We start from the raw sequence: 22,609 nt of genomic DNA, 5'->3' as shown, positions 1-22,609 counted from the left end.
TTTCTGCTCTAATTTTTATTATTCCCCTGCTTCTGCTGACTTTGGGCTTTGTTTGTTCTTCTTTTTCTAATTCTGTTAGGTGTAGTTTAAGATTGCTTATTTGAGATTTTTCTTGTTAGTTAATGTGGGCCTGTATAGCTATGAATTTCCCTGTTAGGACCACTTTTGCTGCATCCCATATGAGTTGGTGTGGTGAATTTTCCTTTTCATTTGTCTCCAGATATTTTTTGATTTGTCCTTCAATTTCTTCAGTGATCCATGTGTTGTTCAATAGCATGTTGTTTGATCTACACGTATTTGTCACTTTCCCAGCTTTTTCCTTGTAGTTGATTTCTAGTTTCATGGCATTATGGTCAGAAAAGATGGTTGAGAGGATTTCAATATTTTTAAATTTATTGATGCTTGCCTTGTTTCCCAGCATATGGTGTATCCTTGAGAATGTTCCATATGCACTTGAGAAGAATATATAGTCTGCTGTTTTTGAATGGAGTGTTCTAGATGTATCCATTAAGTCCATCAGGTCTAGTTTTTCATTTAAATCCAGTCTTTCCTTGTTGACTTTCTGTCTGGATGATCTATCCATTGGTGTAAGTGGAGTGTTAAGGTCACCTACTATTATTGTATTGTTGTTAATATCTCCTTTTAGGTTTGTTAATAGTTACTTTATGTACTTTGGTGCTCCTGTGTTGGGTGCATATATATTTATAAGTTTATGTCTTCTTGGTGGAGTGTCCCTTTTATCATTATATACTGCCCCTGAGGAAGAGAAAACTTTTGATGTTGGCCATTAGTCTTTTGCAACTCTCTAAAACTTAAGCCCTGGGTGTCCATCCCAAAATGGTACGATGAAACTTTAAGATTTAGAATCTTGTTTTATTGTAAATCTTGGAGAACAGGGGTTTTATTCCTCTTGGACTTGAACTGAAATGAAGGGTGCTTCCTAATGTTGATAGATGAGATGCCTTAACATCACTGTCATCACACCAGATCAGACATGGTTTATCTACCTCAGCATATTATGGCTGCAAAGTAATTAGAAAAAAGTCTTCCTCCTTGAAATCCACCATGAAGATCAGGAAACTGGGGGCTAACAGGAGGTTCAAGTATGGTATTTAACTCTCCAAGTTCTACTCTAAGGTTCTCTAGGTGTTTGCTGAGAGCGAAGATGAGATTGCTTTAGTTCTGTTTGGTTCAGTTTTCCTCCCTCTAGTCTAAGCTTTCACATACCTCCATTAGAGCCCTTTTAACATGATTTTAGTTTACAAGACTATTTCTCCCACTAGGTGGTGAGTCCAACTAACATGAGGGCCATGTCAGCTTCATCTGGGTATTCCTTGGGCCTCACCCTCACCCCACCCTCATCCATTGTCCCGTGACCACCTTACCCTTGTCTTAATCATGACTATTTTGGGCCTTGGCCATTGGTTTGCCTAACTCCAGAAAAGTGTGACAAATGTGGTTGCAACTTCCCAGTGGAGTCTTAGGTAAATATGTGATCTGTGGAAACAGTCCACCTAAATGGAATCCCCATAAATTAGTGGTATATGGAAAGAATCAAGATATAAATATCCATATTAAGATGATTATACATATATGGGACAGCTACCACTCTCACTCTTTCTCTGCAAACTGTAGAATTCAAAGCACTTTTAGAGAAACTCAAAGAAAAAGTGAGCAAATGTTAATCAGAGTTTATTTTTATTTTCTTTGTCTTTGTTTATGTCTCTGCAAAAGCACCAGAGAGCACCAAGGTTATCTTCAAAAATGCTGGGCAGAGTTGTTTTTTTGTCAAACTAATAATAGTTATTTAAAAAAAGAGGGGGAGTTCCTCTGAAGGTGGTGTTCAGCACCATACACTAAGCAAATGTCCTTGGCCTTCTGTGGGAGAGCATGCCTCACCCATTTGGTTTGATTCACAACAGTTCTTTCAACAGCTTCTTCCTAAGATGTGAAGAAGAAATGGGCACAAGCTATTCTTGTAAGGACCCAAGCCTCCTGACCTCTTAGGATTCAATTTTTTTTGAAATTAGGAAGACACCCTCAGGAACAAATTTTTTTAAAAAGTTCAGAATCTATTAATCGTCTGAATTCATCTGGTTTACACCCCCTAGTGGCCAGGAAGACACATGCTTCTCAGAACAGCAAAGATGGTATTTGTTCGTTAAACTCCAGAAAGGTCCGAGTGAGTAAGGCTCTGAGTGAGATTTTGCCAAACAACAGAAAGATGACTCTGTCTCCTTCATGCTTAGGGCTACTGATCCCCGGTGGGAGGGGAGCTTGACAAATGCAGTTCAGTGTTTAATCTGTAGATTAGATTAAATATCACCACCTAGTCCCCCCTTCACTCCCAGGAAAACAGTTAAACTACTATTATATAATTGTACTCAACCCTTCACTCTGCCTTTCTAAAAATCCTGAAACTGCATGACGTTACGGACATTTGGTTGCAAAGTACATGAGTTGCTAATATCTATATACAGCATATACATAGTATGTGTGGCCAGTATCTATGTATAATTTCTCTATGTAAGATTCAGGCCTAAATAAATAAACAAAACTATATTAGCAGTTTGGGACCTGAATGTATTTAAATACTGTGAGGTGGAGATTCTTCCTTGCCTACCAAAATAGCCATTCTTCCCTTTTCTCTTAAAATAGCATAACCCCAATATTTAGCCTAGAATATAGCTGCCCAGCCAAAAAACATTTCCCAGCCTCTTTTGATTGTGAGGTCATGTGACTAAGGTCTGGACAATGAGATATAAGAAGTGTTGGGTGAGACTTCTGGAAGTCTCCTGAAACGAGGAGGGTGCGCTCTTCTTTGCCCCTTCCTCTATTCTGCCAGAAGCATGGATGTGATGGCTGGAGATGCAGCCAGCACCAGGGTGTTGAGGACAAGGGTGATGAGGGCCACATCCTACTAATGGTAGGGGAATAAAGGAAGTCTAGGACCCCGATGACTTCATCGGGTCCCCTGAGGGTCTGCCTCCAGACTTGTATACTAAAAAGAGAATATTTCTTGTTTAAACCACTGATATTTTAGGATTTTAATTATACGCTAAATCAAAATCTAAGTGATACGCACAAATCTTTACATTCTGCTACACTGTGGTAGCCCTGCTTCCTGAATGTTTCACTCCATCCCTATCTGTTCTCTCACTTGTGGACTGTCTCCCCAGAGCCTCCTGATTCTCCCGGTCACATTTAGTGTCCTGGGTTCCAGGCACCCATAACACCTTCAAGTTCCTGAACTGATACACAACTGAGCTCCCTATCTCAGATAAATGGTCATTTTAGGTCAGGGAATGAAGAAGGGTTTGTCCACTGGATGGACTGCTTTGGCACAAATTGCTTTTCTGTTCCCTGCCCTCCCAGAACCATCAAGATGGTAGGACAGATCAGCATGGGCTAGAATTTTCCAGATGAACTGTGAGGGGAAGGGGATAATTTAAAGACAGAATCTTCTGGAACTGGAAGATGATATACAGGCTACTGGGACCAGAGAAGGAAGTAAGTTGTTGGGAGTTTAGACAGTAGAAGTTTCTACTTCCTGGGTGGGGTCCTTGTTGGAGAGATTGCTTGAGATATTGTCAGACTCAAGCAGCTCCACAATGCTGTAGGGAGAACAGTCTTCCAGACCCAGCTTGCTGCAGAGCCAGCCACAGAAGCCTTTCTCCATGTCCCGGGCAGCTTGCCACCATGCCCCCCAGGACCAAGAGAGCTGGACCACAGCAGCATAGAGGCCCAGGGAAGAGGCCATGGCCATGATGAGCACTGGATAGAACAGAATGAGGCAGGGGCAACATGAGATCTTGTGCCAGAAGGTCCTCTCCTCGTTGTACACAAGGAAAATGTTATACCAGGTGATAGTGCCATAGTAAAAAGAGACAACGAAAGAGAGGATGAAAACCACAGGCAGGCACACCAGCGTCCAGAGGACCACGTGGGGTCCACGGTCTGCTGCCATCTGACAGGCTTTTCTGCCTTCAGGTGTTGTTTCCCTTGATGACTCTTTAGGCTTGGTCAATTCCTGCAGCTCCTTCTCTGTCAATGTGACATGGATGTCCACCATCTGACCCTTTTTCTTCCCTCGTGTGATGGTCCCAGTTAATGTGACATAGCGGCTGTCCAAAGGCATATTCCACATACCTGTAGGGAATAAGGAGGTAAAAGTCAAGATCAGAAGAGTGGACATTTCATCACAGTGTTGTCCTGAGGCTGGGGCTGAGTACGAGTGTCCACTTTTACAGCATCTGGCACGGTCCTGGAGTCAGCGATTCAGTGATGGACTGAATGGGGCTCCATCAGGAGGGTGACCCCAGGTATTATTTATTCCCACAGTGAACTCAGTCTACACTGATAAAATTGTGAAGCAGGTTAAACTTGTTTTTCCTGTTCTTTCTTCCCTTTTTGGGCCTCAATCTTCTCACAATCTCTGTGATATTGAGGGATGTAAGGAACTTTACTACCTCACTTTGTAATGATCTTATTTCTGGTTTATAAGAGCTGTGAAAATATTATTTATGAGTATCTACTCCTGTGGGTGAAGATTGTACTATGTGTGTGTTATACTGTGGGCAGCCTACCCCCTTTCCTCCTCATTCCTTTCTCTATGCTTCCCTGAGAGGGGGCCTCCTCACATGCCTGTGGACATCCCAGCCCTCATATCCAAGCTCTGCACACACACACCCACCACCAACAACTACCAACTAGCCCTCCACCACCCTGGAAGTGAGGTTGGAGATACTGAACGGGGAAGTCCATGGTCCTTGCATGTGAAAGGCAGTCTATAAGTGGAGGAGGTGGGAGAGCAGAGGCTTTAGATCGGCATGTCTTGTAGGCCCTGTTGGACTCCTTGCCCCATGTCTGGAAGAGGGATAAAATAGAGTGAGCTAACGAGTAGGGCCCAGGATATTGACAGGGACTCTGATTGCCCAGATGGAAGAGTTAGACTGTTCCCCCCAAACCTCCTGGTTTCATAGTCTCCCTCATCTCAGTAAGTGATACTGCGATCTAGCTGCTCTATTGTTCTTGTCAAAACCCCAGGAGTCATTGTTGACTCCTCTCTTTCCCCTACGCCCTGCCTCCTATGCAGCAGCAAGTTCCAAATTGCATTATGATCAGCCTCTCTCCTTTAGTTCTCTCTCCTGCTGTCACCCTGGTCGAGGCTTCCACCTTAGTGCTAGTGTGGCTGCAGTGAGACAACGGCTTCCCATCAGCTTCCACTCTTACCCCTTGTAAGCCATTCTTTATAGAGAAGCAAGAGTGTTTAAAAATATAAATGAGATGATGTCTCTCCTTTGCTTAAAAGTCCTCCGTTGACTTCCTCTTGCACTTATAACAAATTCCAAACTCTTCACTATGACCTGCAAGGCCAACATGATCTAGCCCCGCTTACCTTTCTGACCTCCTCCCACCATCCTCTCCTTTGTTCTCTACACTCCCTACACAGAAACAACTCCATTCCAGGAATGAGCAATGGTGCTTCCACCTTAGGGTCTTTGCCCTTGCTGCTCCTCCTTCTTAAAAAGCTCTGCCTGAGATCTTTTCAGGGCTGGCTCCTTCCTAGCATTCTGATCAGCTCAACTGTTGCTTTTTCAGAGATGCCTTGCCCGACCAGGTGATCTCTCCCCCACCACCCTCCTCCAGTTATCATCTTCCCATCCCTGGTGGTTATTGTCTTCAGAACTCGTGCCACTACCTGAAATTATCTTTTATGTGCTGGCTTGTTCATTGTCTGTCTTGCCCTGATTAGAAGGCAAACGTCATGAGAGCTGGGACGGTAATTGTCTTGTTCACTGTGGGTGTATGTCTTAGGGATCTACAGATCTACACAAATAGATCTACGTCATCCACCTATTGCTTCCCAGTGCCACTTAAGTTTCAGCAGCAGCAACAAACTTTCTGACACATGCCTCCTTGTGCACATGGGCATAAGTTTCATGGGGCAGATACTGAGGATTTCTGGGACATAGGGTATGCATGTTTTGAATTTTGAATTTAACATATATTTACAAATTTCTCTACAAAGTCATTAAAGCAGACTCCACTTCCATTTGAGGTGTACGAGAGTAAGTTTATCTCCTCACATTGATGATTTGATGTTGTCATATTTTACCCAGTTTTTGGCCATCCTATATGTGAATGAGTACTACAACTTGTTATATTTTGCATTTTCCTGATTGTTGTGAAAGTCAACTATTGTTTCTTCATTTTACAAATATTAAGTAATTAGCAGAGCCTGCTTGTATTACTAATTTTTTTTTATAAATTGGTCTCTTCCGTTACACTAGGAGTTCCAAAAGGGCAGAGATCTCCTCCATATCATCTAGAAGAGAACATCATAAATGCTTAATAAATATTGTCAATTTATTGAGTGAAAACTGCAACATTGTGTGAAGAAATGGATCAAAAAGAAAAAATAGGTCAGTGGGTAAAGGCCTGTCTGTCTTCTGGAGGATCCTCATTTGGTTTCCTTCCCATGGCTTTAAGCAAGTCGCCCCAGAGAGACTTACCATCGTCTGCAGGATAGTTTAGGAAATCGTCTCCCTCCTCCTCTTTGGGCTGGTCTCCACCTTCTGATTCCTCAGGTTCTTCATCCAGTTTCTCATTCTCTGACCGGTAGATGATGATAGATTCTGGGCGAGACTCTTTCTTCTTCTTTTTCCTGCGACCCATCGTGGATTCCCCATCCAGGGCCAGGGCAGCAGCCACAGCCTTCCTCAGAGAGCCCTGGTGGGGGCTTGGGAGCTGGCCCTGGTCTTCCATTGGTGCTGGCTCTTCCATCTTAGTCCTCGTGTCTAATTATTCCTTGTGAAGACTGTGGTTTGCTTGAGCAAACTCACGATCTGCACATCACAGAGCTTCTTCCTGGACGGGGCTACGCAAAGACATCCCAGTGATGAGTTCCACCTGAAAGATAGGAAGGCAAAGCCAGCAACAGGGAGCAAATCAGCTGAGATGGAAAGGGTTTGGGAAACGATCCTCAACTTGTTAGAAGCCTTCTCCTCCCTGTAGTTTTCATAAAACTTTATTTCGGGAGGGCTGTGGAAATACTTTAACAAGAATGGATGGCTGTGAATAAAATATTATTTGTGTTGCAATAATATTTTTGTCATTTACACAAGCATATGATATTATGAAAACCCATCAGTCTAGCTGGGGGATGCCAAATGTAAGAAAGTTGGGTGAAGAAGTCTTACAGACAAATGGGAGTTAAGAACAATTCTTACTCCCACCATAGATGGAGATTCAGATGGCTGGGACCGGTACTCCAGGCTTCTGGCTACCAAGTCACACGTTACAACTGTACTCAAATGGATGAGTGCAACTTTGAGTAAGCCACCCAAACATGGCACAACTTCACCAACCACACCTACCCTAGTATTCTATAAAGGACACCTGTCTTCTGGCTTCTTGTTGGCCCAAGCTCCCAAAAAGTTCCTAGGATCTGTCTTATCACATGCAGGGAGACAAGGGGAAAGGATGCACACTTTTCAATTCTTTTTTTTTTTTTTTTGAGGAAGATTAGTCCTGAGCTAACTACTGCCAATCCTCCTCTTTTTGCTGAGGAAGACTGGCCCTGAGCTAACATCCATCCCCATCTTCCTCTACTTTATACAGGGGATGCCTATCACAGCATGGCTTTTGCCAAGTGGTGCCATGTCCACACCCGGGATCCGAACCGGTGAACCCCGGGCCGCGCTGAGAAGCAGAAAGTGTGAACTTAACCACTGCACCACTGGGCCGGCCCACACTTTTCAATTCTTAACACTCTCCTCTTTTTGTTCTCCAGGTAAAGAGAAGTGGGGAGAGAAGAGAGTCTATATAACATTTTTTAAAGAGGACACTGATTGGCCTGTGTTCTTGGTGTATTGGGCCATTCAGAAGAGAGAAATGCTTTGAATGCTGCTACTAAAGAGATGCAAAATAGCAAAGATCCAGCTAGTCATATTTAGGCAGCTAGCAGCTCATACGCTTCTTTTAAAAAAAGTATTATTATGTAAAGTTTTGAACATATGTAAATGGGAACCTTTTTATTATGAAAAGCGGCAAACCTATACAAAAGCAAAGAGAATAGTTTTAATGAAGCTTCATGGTATCTATCACCCAGTTTCAACAGCAATCAAAATAGTCATAGCCAATGTATTTAAAAGCAAATCTAAGACAGCATTTCATTTCATCTGTAATATTTCAGTATGCACCTCTTACCTGTAAAGACTCTCTTTTTTAAAAAACAAAATCATGATATCATTATCACACCTAAATTTTTTTAACCATTCTTTTTTTTTTAAAGATTGGCCCTGAGCTAAGATCTGTTGCCAATCGTTTTTTTTTTCTTCTTCTTCTCTCGAAAGCCCCACAGTACATGGTTGTGTATTCTAGTTGTAGGTCCTTCCGGTTGTGCTACGTGGGACGTCACCTCAGCATGGCCTGATGAGCGGTGCAATGTCTGTGCCCAAGATCCAAACCAGCGAAACCCTGGGCCGCCAAAGCAGAGCACATGAACTTAATCACTTGGCCACCGGGCCGGCCCTGACCATTCTTTAATATCATCAAATACCCAGTCCCTTCAAACTCTCTATCTGTTCAACATTTTAAAGTCTATTTTCTTAAATGAGGATCCAAATAAGGTCTATGCAATGAAAACAGATGGTACAGCTCTTTGTCCACAGTAGTGCTGTCCAATAGAGCTTTCTGCCACTGCATCTGAGATGAGGCCAATGCAACAGAGGAAATGCATTTTTAATTTTATTGAATTCTAACCAATCTAAATTTAAATAGCTACATGTGGTTACTGGCTACTGTATTGGACAGCGCAGGTCTATATGTTCGCCCTCCAATTTTTCTTCTTGCAATTGATTTGTTAAAGAAAGGAGGCCATTTATCTTGCAGATTCTCATAGCCTTGATTTTGCTGATTGCCCTTCCCACAGTGTGTTCCTCTGAATCATATATTTCAGGCCAAGAGAGGCTTGATCAGATTCAAGTTGGAATTTTTTTGGTTGGCTGGTTGTTCCAGCAAGACAATGTTATAGATGCTTCAGAAGGCACCTAACAGTAATTTGACTTTCTGTGAAATTAGTAGCCATTGATGACCACTGGCTAGATCCATTAATTCATTGAGAATTTCAGGAACTGAGAGTTGACCCCTTGTCCAGTTTAGGCCAGTTGACACCACCAACCCATCAACTGGGCCAGCACAAATACTCGACAAATGACCTTTTTGACATCAAGGAGGAAAAAACTGGAGCCTCAGATCATGGGAACGCTGCCGTTTTGTGAACACGTGTCCTATGAAGAGGCATGATGCTTGACTATGCCTGCACAGATGATCAATTATCTCACTTCACCATACCTCCAATCATCTATCCCCACACTTCAGGCCACCTTGCCCGCTTATCCCATAAATATCCCTAAGTCCCCACTTTTGAGGAGGCAGATCTGAGATTGACTCTCCTGCCTCCTCACTTGGCTGCCTTGTGATTAAATCCTTTCTCTTTGCAAACTTGTCATCTTGGTAATTGGCATAGTTGCACAGTGGGAAAAACGAACATGGTTTGGTAACAATTTGGCAAGCCAGTCAGGAGGAAAGTCCAGATGGACGCTTTTGCCTGCAGTCTGTTGGCCCTTTGCCAGTTTGGAGAACATGTGGATGAGTCTAGCAGCTGTCCAAGACCACTCGTCCCAGGGACCATTCTAGGATTTTTTCCTGACTTGGTGCTGCCAACTCCAGTGCATAACTTCACTTTTCAATAAAGAAATAGTTTCTAGGTTTGGAAGACATCTTTCTGGTGAATAACTTCAGTACAAGTAACCAGATTCTTATTTCTTCTTCCTTCTGGTTGACTTCTGAAAAGGAAGCCTTGGTTTGGCCTTTGTTGCGAGGGTCTTGGTTTCCAGGATTCCTTCACTTTTTGAGGTCCAGTTCTAGCTGCAGCACAAATACACTTTTGACTGGCTGTGTCTAAATTCTGAAACAATGGGAAACCCTAATTTGATCCCTACCTATGGCCCTTTAGGCTGCATTCTCCCAAACTGGGTGACTTTTAGCTATGAGTGCATGAAACAGGAAAAGGTGATATTCTTTTATAACACTGTATGGACACAGTATTCTTTAAACTTTGGAGAAAATGACCAGATGATGGATCATTCAGTGACTCCGAGAATTTTGGTTTGACTACACATTGGTTTATTGACCCTTCTCCTCCCAGAGATGGTCATTATTTTTCCTTGTCTCTGTCTTTTGTGTCACTTGTCATAAAAAGGAAAAAACTGTAGGGCAAGACCCTGATATTTCCATAGCTTGTTGTCTGGGCAGGCCCTCGGTAAACTTTGCTGTAGGTTAAGTATGCACATAAGGTGAAAGCTATTGCTAATGGGCCTCTTGGAAGCCAAAAAGATCTCAAAATTGGTGGGCATAAGTTTGACTCCAAGAGACCCACGTCTTAGCTAAAGCTGTTAACGTGCATATAAGATAAAGTTTTTTCTTCTGTCTTGTTCTATGTCTTGAGAGCTTGGCTTTGTGACCTTTCTGGTGTCCACCATCAAGAGGCTGCATGTACTGGTGTGAATCTTGGTGGCCAATCAATTAGACTGGGGTTCTAAGATGCATTCTCTTTGTCTGGCTGTTATCAGCTCTCAGGGGAGTTTATCATAAGGGGTCCTAGTGCACAGAGGCCTTTGTCATCTCAATCTTCAGTGCTTGTTAGTGCTCTCTGCCTGTGCAATGCAGGCCTTTGCTTTCTTAGTCTATTTTTGGGAGTGAACTTTCTGGATCTTGTGAGGCCTGCTTCTTTTGCACTTTCTTTTGGGGATGCTTCTCACTCCATGGTTAAGCTGCAAAAGTCTTATTGGTTTTGTTACTACCTAAAGGGGGTCGTCTGCCTACTGCAAGACATGCCAATAGTGGAGAGGCAAGGTGGTAGGAGAGAAAGGGCTTTATTACAGCTTGCCAGCAAGGGAGAAGATAGCTGACTAATGTCTGAAAGAATCATCTTATAGAACAAAGACTACAGGCCAGTTATATAGGGGGCTGGTCTCCGGGTAAGGCAGACATCTAGAGTTAGTTCCTGATAGTCTTTTGTTTTACTGGATGTGCATCAGAGACAGGAGCAGCGGCCTATATCCTGATCTTTCAGTTGTCATTGACGATGGCTATCAGCACAGGCTCTCTGCCTGGGGTCATCACATTCCTAAGGAGCTCAGAAGAACAAACTTATCAACTTATAGCAGCTAGGAGGGGCCATAAAATCTACAGAGCATGTCTTGGTTAGTTACTCAGAGATCATTCAAAGTTACAATATGGTTTCTTTTCTACAATATGTCTTCCCTTATGTCAACTTGTGTTAAGCCTGTATCAGTTTGAGTCACTATTAAGATCCTACTGATCAATGTGGGCAGATGATAGATCATTTAAATTGGAAAAAATTCTAAATTGGAAAATTTTTTTGAAAGCTCCGTCATAATTGTTTTATTGGTACCTATGAAAGATCAAATTAAAAGGAAATACAAAAAAAAAAAGAAAAAGACTAGCCTTAAGACCCTGACACAGGCTACAATTAAATTGAGAAAATGTAAAAGTGTAAGTGTTGATAAGATTACGAAGGCTAGAATGTTTGAGCTAATTTTATATAAAGAGGTTATATCAACTTTGCTTGAGTGTGTTTTGAAAATGGATAGTTATGTGGGGCTTGGAATGCTTCCCCACCCAGTATTACAAGACCAAGACCTGTTGATGAAGTCCAAATGGAAGCTATGATTAAAGGTATAAGAGTAGATGGAATTCAGCTGAAATTTTGTAGAAAAATTGATATATTTACAGGCTTTATGTGAAGCGACTGCATCTCTCTTGCCCGATTGCATTATAGACTGTATTGTGGGGATAGCCATTGTCTCTCACTGAGGGATGTTTCTCCTGCCTAACTGTAAGACAGCATGTAAATCTGATCTTCAGACAATGTTAATTAAGCATACTAAAAGGAAGTCAGTAGGTTTGCCTGAGCCCACACGGTATGAGATAAAAACTAGAGACTAATATCAGGTGCCAAAAACTCAAGACAATAAAAGCTCCCCACCGCCCACAGTAAAACGCTCTAGCGTTCAATTATGCACTTGGAAAGAGGGCCTTTATTAAACACCTTGTGCAGACTTTTTAAAGGTGTGATACATTGTCCTGAAGTTTTAGAACATAAAAATCTTTTGATTCACCTCTTCAGTTAAAATCTCCTTGATATAAAGAAGCAATTAGGAAAATGTAGCTGACAGGGTGGGTCAACCTCTTTTATGATTCAGACTGCAACCCAGTTCTTTGGGGAACTGGAAACAACCACCTTTGCTTTGCAAATCCCAGCAGGGTCAGAGTTGTGGCTCTATAAATTGGTTCAAAGTTCACTTGTCCTTTTGCAAACCCCAAAGCCTCCTGTGTTCCTCTCAACATGCTCATTCATGGTGGGACTTTAAAGACTGATAAGGCACATGTGCCCCAGAAACTCCATCTTGAAGAAAACTTGAATGCTTTCTCTGTACCTTTGTAATGTAGATTTTATGCTTCCATCTTCTCTAGGACCTGAGAACCATTCTTTAGAATGCAAATGTTTCTCTTCAGAGAGGAAAAAAAGATTAAAAATACCTTAGGCATTTAAGCACATAACTTAAACTTTCCAGCTGCGAAAACAGAATTTGGCTCCAAGTATTTTATAAAATACTGAGTTTTGTATTGTACCTGATTCATAGCAAAAATTTAACAGAAGCTATAAGGTCTCTGTCTATGTCTACCTGCATGCTCTTCTATATCTACATGTATATGTTGTATATGTGAGATATTTTTCCACTTCCGGGATGGTATGGCCAAAATTAGGAGCTCTATTTAATTGGCTTAAAGTAAGTACTTATATAAATTACTCCTAAATGTAACAGAAACTAACCCAAATATATTTTTTAAAGATTTTATTTTTTTCCTTTTTCTCCCAAAGCCCCCTGGTACATAGTTGTATATTTTTAGTTGTGGGTCCCTCTAGCTGTGCCATGTGGGATGCCACTTCAGCATGGCTTGTCCGATGTGCCATGTCCGTGCCCAGGATTTGAACTGGCAAAACCCTGGGCTGCCGAAGCAGAGTGCGCAAACTTAACCACTCGGCCATGGGGCCAGCCGACCCCCCCCAAGTATTTTTCAAGCTAATATGATAAATATAAATAAATCTTTGGTAAATGAAAGCTTATTTAAGTTTGTTGGTTTGATGGAAAAAGGCACATCCTCAAAGTTATTAACATCAGATATGATGTAGACATGTAGACTTTATTAGTCAACTAAGCTCATGTTATCTCTTATAAAACTGGTTAGCAAAAATAATAACTTAGGGGCCAGCCCCGTAAAATAAAATCTTTTAAAAATAATAATAATAATAACTTAAAATGATAGCTAATTTTGTCTAATGTCTCAGGAAGTTTTGTAGGCAATCTAAATAATTATTGGAACAAGTCAACTAAAAGACCTGAAAAAGATAAAAGTTTTTGGGCAAACTTTTTAACAATAACTATGTGTTATGGCATGTGTATTTAAAATAACTTCCCAAATCTCTTTGGAACTTGAAACTTGGACGTTTAGCTAGGTGAAATTAAATGATACAAATACTTCATTGAGGGGCTAGCCCCTGTGGCCTCGTGGTTAAGTTCAATGTGCTTCACTTTGGTGGCTCATGTTCAGTTCCCAGCCATGGACTTACACAGCTCTGGTAGCAACCATGGTGTGCTAGCAGCCCACATACTAAAAAATAGAGGAAGACTGGCACAGATGTTAGCTCAGGGTGCATCTTCCTCAGGAAAAAAAATTCATTGAATATCTAGGTTATTTTCAAATAAGAGATACTGAAACATTATTGCTACACACATCTAAGTTTATCTACTTTTGTCTTCTTATTGAAGCTGGGTACCTGAAAAGCTGGTTGCCTGAGAGTTACTGTAAGCATTCAATAAGATTACCTTTTGACCTTGTTAGGAAAAGAAGTTAATCTTGTCAATTTTCTGTTTTCCTGTTTAACCTGAGGGATAACTCAAGGGTCACAAGGATTTATGAGCTTATTTTAGAGAAGAAAGAGAATGCCTTCAAGGATCACCAGATAACCAGCCCCTAGCTGCCACTGATACCTAGAAGTCAGATTGCCCAGGGACTTATGGGGGGTGAAAGAAACATGGATTATTCCTTTGTTTTGCCAAAACTCCTCCCATCACACCCCTCAGCTCTATAAAACACCCTGCTCTCTTCTCTTGTTAAGGTGGATTTGAGAGAACCCATGCTCCTTCTCATCTTGGCCAATTCAAATAAATCTTTCTTCATCTCTGAGCACCACTGTCTCAGTGTTTGGCTTACTGTGCATCAGGAACATGAACTTTAGAATTAAGAGGTTAGGTATCATTGTTACAGAAAAAAAAAGATGTTTGGGTCTATTAGAAAACACGTCATATTTTATTAAAATTGCACTATGAAGTAGCATATTTCTAGAAATTATGAAAAGTATCTATAAATCTGCCAAGTCACAGAATGTTAATGTAAAAGACAGTTCATAATTGCTTACTTTTTAGTTTTCACTAAAAATAAAGGTCTGTGAGGGTTAAGAATTCTAATATGTGTAATTAAACCTACTAAAAACTAATAAGGAAAGCATCTTTGTATTCAAGGAAAGATGAATATTTTCAGTAAAGAAGGTGTAAAGAATAGAAATATTTTTGTTGGTTTTGTTAAGAAAGATAAATTTGTCCTAAAGTACTAGAAAGAAAGAAAGAAGAATGGGACAAATTCTGAATGTAAAAAAGAAAGTTATAGAACGTGTGTGGAAGAGGAACCCTGAGGAAAGAGTTTTGTACATGGTCAAACTGGCTAAGATTGAAACGAATTTAATTAAGTCAATGTACTAATATCAAAAGTAAGCTGGTGCAAAAATTAGAATTTGGTTTTCTCTCTTTTAAAAGAATAATTTTTTTGAACTTTTAGTCTGCTCTTGATAAAGAGACTATAATAGGTTTTTCTTTACTTTTGAGTAAATCTACCTAAAAGACAGAAATTCTATGTTTTGTCAAAATAATTTCCTATGTTCTAAAAGGCTAAAATCTATTAAAATAATTAAGAGGTTTTTTTTTTTAACTGTTTGCCTTTAACATCTGTTGTCACTTTGGTTAAATGGATAATTAAGCATTGTTTCATAGAGACTGTAGGGGAGGAAGACAATTCCTCTCCCCTCTAGGTCCTTCTGGCTGGTCTAAGAATTTAATTGACATGAGACAGAATAATAGAAGAAAATAAAATAAAGTTTAATAATATGCATACATGGGAGAAACCCAGGAAAACTGAGTAACTCTCAGAATGGCCAAAATTGCCACCTTAAATACCATTTTCAGCTAAAGACAAAGGAGGATGTTGGGGGTAATGGTTTGGGATTTCAAAGGGGAGGAATGCAATTTACATGGAGATGGAAACGCAACTGTTTATTAAACAAGTGTTTGCTGGGCTGTCTATAGACAAGGGGACCTGAAAGAGATCTTTTGATAAAAAATGGGCTTACCGAGGACCTTCCCAGTTTACCAGTACTCAGTTATCTATGGTGATGGTCTGTCCTGGGATAGGCCTTCTATCTTAAATTCCTTTAGGCCAAAGTTAGGGTGAAGGTCAAAGTTTCTTTCAGAGTCTTGTATTCTTAAAATAATCAAGGCTAAGGACACATTTTGGGGTGGCCAATTCTGATCTCCCACAGGACCTATGATATTATGTGGGTAAATGTTATCTACATAAATGTTTTAAAATTATATAATATTCCTAAAATTCTGATCTGTTTGGGTTGTCAGCCATAATTCTAGTTATTATCTTGAAGTGTTGTATGTCACAGAAATAGCCAAGTTTCTTTGCCAATTTCCCTTTTTGGGTCTTTTGTCATTTGCAGATAGTTGTTGTTTCACTCTGCTTTTGCAAATATGTTTCACCTGCAGAGAGATTCACGGAAAGCACTCCGACACTTGCTCTAGAATGCAAGTTTCTGCTAAACTTTCAGGTTACAAAACTGAGCTGGGTAAGAAATTACACAACTCTTGTGGAGAGGCTGATGGTCTCATAAAACTTCTAACAGTATATTAAGATCAAGAATCGATTACACAGGACTGAATGAACTGATGAGGTTGATTATAAGTTTTATGACTGTTTGTTTGAGATATTGCTGATTTTTTTTTTTAATGTTTTGTTTTCCTAGATTTAAGGGAACTATGATTTATAGCAATTTGGTAAAATTATACCCTTGCAAGCAGAATTGAAACACTTTTTCCCCCTACCTGATCCCTCCAGGATTTGAAAACTCTTAGTGAGTATTCTTTTCATGTAAATACAGTTATTTGCATAAGTTCAAAAAGAATCTGTTCTCCTTATAGCAGGACAGAATTAGAAACATCGGTTATATTACCAAGGCTTTGATAGGAATGTCATACTGGAGAGAAATATGCAGACTCAGATATATGACAAGACAGCTTTGAGGAACAGAGGTTGGACTTTTTATTTTTCTGAGGAAGATTAGCCCTAAGCTAACTACTGCCAGTCCTCCTCTTTTTTGCTGAGGAAGCCTGACCCTGAGCTAACATCTGCTGGCAATCCTCCTCTTTTTGCTGAGGAAGACTGGCCCTGAGCTAACATCCGTGCCCATCTTCCTCTACTTTATATGTAGGACACCTGCCACAGCACGGCGTGCCAAGCAGTGCCATGTCCGCACCTGGGATATGAACCAGTGAACCCCGGGCCACCAAGAAGCAGAACATGCACACTTAACTGCTGTGCCACCGGGCTGGCCCCCCCCCCCCCCCCACCCCAGAGCTTGGACTTTATGGAATAAAGCCACTTGAAATATTAGCCTGGTACCTTGCTTACTGGATTCCCATCAACTTTACCAGGTGAGTAAAGAAGGTCACTTCCCTGGCAGGTACAAAGAAACTCAGGATATTTTGGGGACCTTGACAAGAGAGGAATTCACCCAAATCTATAATGCTTCTTATTAAATACCTGGTTACTTGCTTATACAATATAGGACTAACTTTGGGAGCCCACCTGCATCACCACCTTACTAAGAGACTGGTTTAATGAGAAGGAACAACCTATGCTCCTTATCAGCAGGAAGAAGCTAGAGAGGTTGTTGCCCCAAATCCCTCAAGATTGAGGAATGAACCAAAACAAGGGGGAACTGAAACTGAGGCCAATTCATTTTAACTATACTCAGTTGTCTGTTTGCAAAAGTAGCTAGATCATGCATTACTAACACCCGCCCTATAGACAACATCTCTGAGGCTTGGGTCACCATGGTAACAGGTGGAGTGCTTGAGCTTTTCAGGAACTGAGAGTCAACCCCTTGTCCAGTTCAGGCCAGTTGAGACCACCAACCCATCAACTGAGCCTGTGCAAATGCTTGACAAGTGACCTTTTTGATGTCAAGGAGCTAAAAACTCTACTCTCAGATGAGGGTAACAGCACCATTTTGTGAACATGCATCCTATGAAGACGCAGGAAGCTTGACTACACTTGTGCAGGTCATCAATTACCTCACTTCTCCTCACCTCCAATCATCTATTTTCACACTTAAAACCGCCCCACCCCCTTATCCCATAAATATCCCTGAGTCCCCATTTTCTAGGAGGCAGATCTGAGATTGATTCTCCTGCCTCCTCACTTGGCCACCTTGTGATTAAATCCTTTCTCTTTGCAAACTCATCATCTCGGTGATTGGCATAATTGTGTGGTGGGCAAAAGGAACCTGGTTTGGTAATATGGTGCTTTTACTCTACACATCTTTGCTGCATGTGTTTTTGCTGCATAACTAATTGGCCATAAGGTGATTTTGCCTTAAGAGATAAGTAAATAACTGGTTGACAGTTTGTTTGGTTTTTTGGGTTTCATTTCTCCACTGATGAATCAACCACTGTAAAAGATAAAACAATTACTTGTTGATAGTTTATTGCTTTTGTCAGTTCAGTTTCATTTCTCCATTGACAAAGTTCTCGCATTACTCCCCTTTTTATATGATATAAATCTTAGCTGGCCCTCATAATGGTCTATATGGTGATGAGCAGATATGCTGGTAGTGGTCTTAAAATAGTTGGCATTTCTTTCAGTTAACAACATTTTATTGATGGCTTTATTGAGCTGACAGATTATGTGATGATTTTCCCCCAGAGTTGGTTACTTATTTTCAAACACATTACATTGGAGGAGGAAAAGAAGGCCAAGGGTCTCTCCTTTGAGGGTGCAGAGTTGAATCCACATTTCCAATAGAATGAAGACAAGTGTTAGTTAAGTAAACTTCACACACGCAATAAGATAAAATCAGTTATTTGTGCAGTATTGACATGAATCTGCATTCAAACATTTCAAATGTATGCAAACATTTTGTATTTCACAATAAAGTCTTCAATTTTGTTATTCATTTGTTCATGTTTCATCATGCCATTTTTAATTAGTAGCCCTCTTTCATTTTTTGTGATTTTATCTTTTATGGAAAAATTGCCTTACAGCCAATTAGATATGCAATGAAAATGTTTTTGGCAATGCTGTCTACACAACATGCTTCTAGTGAGAGTATCTAGAAACATTGGGCTCATCCATGTCAAGTAAAGAACTGAGAGAACTGGGATTTAAGTCTATACTTGCAGAACTCCAAAGCCCAGAATTGTCTCCTCATGGTGTCGAGGAAGTCAAGTGTTAGTGGCTGCATTGGACAGCTGATATTTTTGTTTTTGCTGTCCTAAACTCACTCCTCTCTCCTTTGGTGATGAGTCACTCTTTTCTGTGTGGGCTGCAACTTTGAAAGTCACCAGTGTGACCACAGTGACTATTTCAACATTCTTGGTCTCTTTGTCCATACCAGAGCCTTTGTTCTGCTTATTTCCAAGACTTCCTTGACTTTTCCCTCTTCTCCTTTGACTTACTACCTTCACTATCTTGCTAACTCTCAAACCCTCCTTCTCTTTCTTTTACTCTCTTATCTTCCTTTTCCAACCCACAGTTGCTGGTGTTTTTGAGACTCAATTCTCAACCCATTGCCGTCTCTGCTCAACAGCACATTCTCTTCCTCTGTTGAAATACACACCCTTCCTGCCTAGGGCTATAGGACCACCTCTGTGCCCAGAATGCCCAAATATAGATATCAAGGATTGATAGATCACCCAGATGTATTTCCAGCAGCCTAGTTGAGATTTTCCACTTGAATATCTCATCATTTCTGGGTAAGCATGTTCAAAGTAAACTCATGATTTTATTTTCAGCAGATGAAACGTCTAGTTTCCAAGAGGAAAGGAGAATGGGAAACGGAAAGGAGAAAGGAAACCCCGCAACATTTATGGAGTACCTACATCATTTGGTAGGCTCTGTGCTAGTTGCTTATACATGCATTACCTGTGAAAAGTTGACACTAGTGGAGTCATTTTAAAATAGAGCTGGAGTAGTGATTTCAGACAAACCGCCTGCACTTCTTACTCCTGGAACCTTTGGACCATTTAAACCAGGCCAGACCTTTGGCCTGAGACAAACCAGAATTGTCTTTCAAGCAATTGTTTGTAAAGCAAACAGGAAAGAAGACATCATGACCACAAAGACTGATAATTACGGACTCTCTTTCTGAAGACAGAATCAATAACCAGCCATGTATAGTTAAAGAATAACCTAGCTTGGGGCTGGCCCCGTGGCCTAGTGGCTGGGTTCACACACTCCACTTCAGTGGTCTGGATTTGCAGGTTTGGATCTCAGGCACGGACCTACACCACTTGTTAGCCATGCTGTGGCAGTGACCCACATAAAAATAGAGGAAGACTGGCACAGATGTTAGTTCAGGGCAAATCTTCCTCAAGCAAAAAAAGAAGAGGAAGACTGGCAACAGATGTTAGCTCAGGGCAAATGTTCCTCAGCAAAAAAAAAAAAAAAAAAAAGAATAACCTAGCTTATTACACCTACAGAAGATTTTTTCCCTCTTATTTTCATGTAAATGCCCCTTTCCTTTCCCCATAAAAATCCTCCTCTTTCATCCTGTAATTGGGACCCCATTTGGGTTTCTACCTGAATCTGTGCTCCCCAAATTGTAATTCTTTGATCCCAAGTAAACACTTTGCCTCTTAAACTGGTTTCTGTTTTTGAAGGTTGACAACTCCATTTAATTACACATTAAATAAATATGTTTTAACAACATTATGTTCCAGATATTGCACAATGGTTCTAGGCACAACAATTTTAAAAAGGATGTACTATTCTGCAAACGAGGACATTTAGACTTAATAATACTAACAACTAAAACTTATTGGATGTTTACTGTGTGCCAGGTGATGTTCTAAGTGCTTCACAGTAATCATATTGTTTAATCCTCACAACAAACCAATGAAGTAGGCACTATTATTATCCCCTTTTAGAGGAGTAACTCGCTCAAGGTTACGTAGTGGTGGGTCTGGGACTTACACCCAGCTTTGCTAATTTCAAAGCCCATGTTCTGTTCACCGTGCCACGCTGCCTGCTAACGTTTACCCAAGATTCTATACTTAAACCTCTAGAGTTGTCTTTGATGAATCCAATTCCGATATTAGGGATATATTCCTATGTCCCTAATACTAACCTGTCTCTAGGTCCTGCCAATGGTTCCTATGAAATCTCTTTGTTAATCTGTCCATTTCAGTTTCTATTATTACTATATGCTAGAAGACAGCCCTCTCACTACTTCGATCAAGCTGGTTTCTCTGCCTTCCATTTCAGAATTCTTCATCCACCATTTTAAATGATTTTGATTAAATGGAAACATCATTTTTATCTTGTCCAGTATTCATCACTATCTTAACATTTCTGCCTAAAATATATACAAAGTGTCTGCCTGGTGTTTGAGTCTCTCCATATTCATGCCCCATCCTAGGGTTTAGTAGCAATGTTTTCCCTCCCCCACAACATGGCTAGTCAACACATCTACTTATGTGTGTGAAAGTAAAGGAAATTTCATTCAAAATGGAGTCAGGAAGCTGCGAAGGAGGAGCTCTCAGGCACGTACTTTCCTTTACACCTTCCTTTCCATGTCTGGGCAGGAAGAAGCTTACTTTACATAGCTCACCTGGAGGAAGGAAGATCTTGTCCTTAACCAGCAAAAACCCAGCCATTGAGAAGCCACCTCGACTCAGCCAATGAGAAGCTGTCAGAACCGTAAAAATCTCACTCTCCTCCAATGGACTTTTGTTCATAACACTCCCTCCCAATTTCCTCCTTTCTTCCATAAAAGAACACTCCCCTCCGTTGTTCTCCACACTTGCCTATGGTTCACCACAGTTGTGTTTCCCAAATTTCAATTCCTCTGCTACTCCCAAATAAACTCGTTTTGCTTGAAAAATAACTGGCCATTTTATTTTTAAGGTTGACATTTGCTTCCTTCATCCTCTTCACTCTTCTCCCCCTCTTTCAAGCCTGGCTCAAGACAGACTCACTTACTCATGCCCCCTTCTGTCACTTCCCCAGCCCACACATGTCTCTCCTCAACCCTAATCCTGTTGTTGCAGGAGTGTGGTGAGAATGAAATGAATGCTCAAGTGCACAAAGCCTAGGATGGATTGGTACTTTATAAATGTCAGTTTCCAATCCCCTTCTTTTGCCTTCTCCTACTCTGTATTTCGGTGGCATTTGTCATCTGCAACGTACTGTTAAGGCTTCACTATGCAGCATTTCACATCATCTTGTATTGGTTATGGGTGGTTTCATGATTTTCATTCATCTGCCAAGGGAGATTATAAATTGAGATATCAGGAACTGTCTTCCACTTCTTCACCTCCAGGGGGAAGCCCCCAGGGCTGACATGTAGCAGATACTAACATGTGTTTGTTGACCTGATAGGACAGAGGAGAAGGGAAAATGCCTATTCCAAAATAAGACATAAACAAGTGTTAAAAGAGCAAGGCTTATCTTCCCTATTTTTGTACCCTTTATTATGTTGTTAGTATTTGACCTGAGAAGCAGGTTCTGAACATTTCTCCTTCCTTTTTGATTCCATAAGAGAGAGGGTAAAAAAAATTCCCAAGTTTTAAGACTTTAATCAACAGAATTAGGAAAGGTGACAGGACTTCGCTCTTTTCTCTGGAAGTTAGGCTTCACCCATCCTCCACCCCTACCCCCATCCAAAGATGATGAACGACTGTGATACTGTAGAATGGGACCCCAATCGACCATTAGCTAGGGGTTCTCAGTTATCCTAGCAAAAAAATAGCTTTTAAAGAACATGCTCGGACTCTAAAACTCATGCTAAAAAGAACCGGTTTTAAGTCATTCTTGAAGGAAATTTTCCAGATAATTCTTAAATTCATTCACCACTATTTCCCATCTCCATGTTACTACTCTAGTCTAAGAGGCTATCATTTCTTATCTAGGGTTCTCACAAACGCTCCTCATCTTTCAGCTTCTACTCTGGCTGTCTTCCAATCAATTCTCCACTTAGCAGTTAGAAAGCCCTTTTGAAAGAATTAATAAAATCATGCCATTTTCTGCTTCAAAACCTCCAGTGACTTCTCACTGGTATAAAATGAAATCCAAACTCTTCATGTGGCCTAAGGACCTGCATGGTCTGGGCCCTCCCTGT

At 40.8% G+C, this 22,609-nt stretch overlaps 1 protein-coding gene across 10 annotated transcripts in view; it reads right to left on the bottom strand.

Moving 5' to 3' along the window:
- Positions 1-1,681: 1,681 nt before the first annotated feature.
- The window catches only part of TMEM169 (transmembrane protein 169), a 26,785-nt gene continuing 5,857 nt past the window's right edge, over positions 1,682-22,609 (bottom strand). For 4 of the 10 annotated variants that reach the window (XM_070269242.1, XM_070269240.1, XM_070269239.1 and 1 more), the window contains 2 exons: positions 6,516-6,912; positions 1,682-4,149 (listed from right to left, as the gene is read on the bottom strand). In XM_070269242.1, the coding sequence (XP_070125343.1) occupies positions 3,527-4,149; positions 6,516-6,786 (894 nt within the window). In that variant the 5' untranslated portion in view covers positions 6,787-6,912 and the 3' untranslated portion in view covers positions 1,682-3,526. Of the gene's footprint in view, positions 4,150-6,515; positions 7,056-22,609 lie in introns of all 10 variants that reach the window. The other 6 variants (XM_070269244.1, XM_070269243.1, XM_070269245.1 and 3 more) reach the window with 2 other exon arrangements.

Source organism: Equus caballus, chromosome 6, assembly GCF_041296265.1.
Source record: "Equus caballus isolate H_3958 breed thoroughbred chromosome 6, TB-T2T, whole genome shotgun sequence".
NCBI lineage: Eukaryota > Metazoa > Chordata > Mammalia > Perissodactyla > Equidae > Equus > Equus caballus.
The sequence above is the reverse complement of the archived record's forward strand: the minus strand, read 5'-3'. Positions and strand labels throughout refer to the sequence as shown.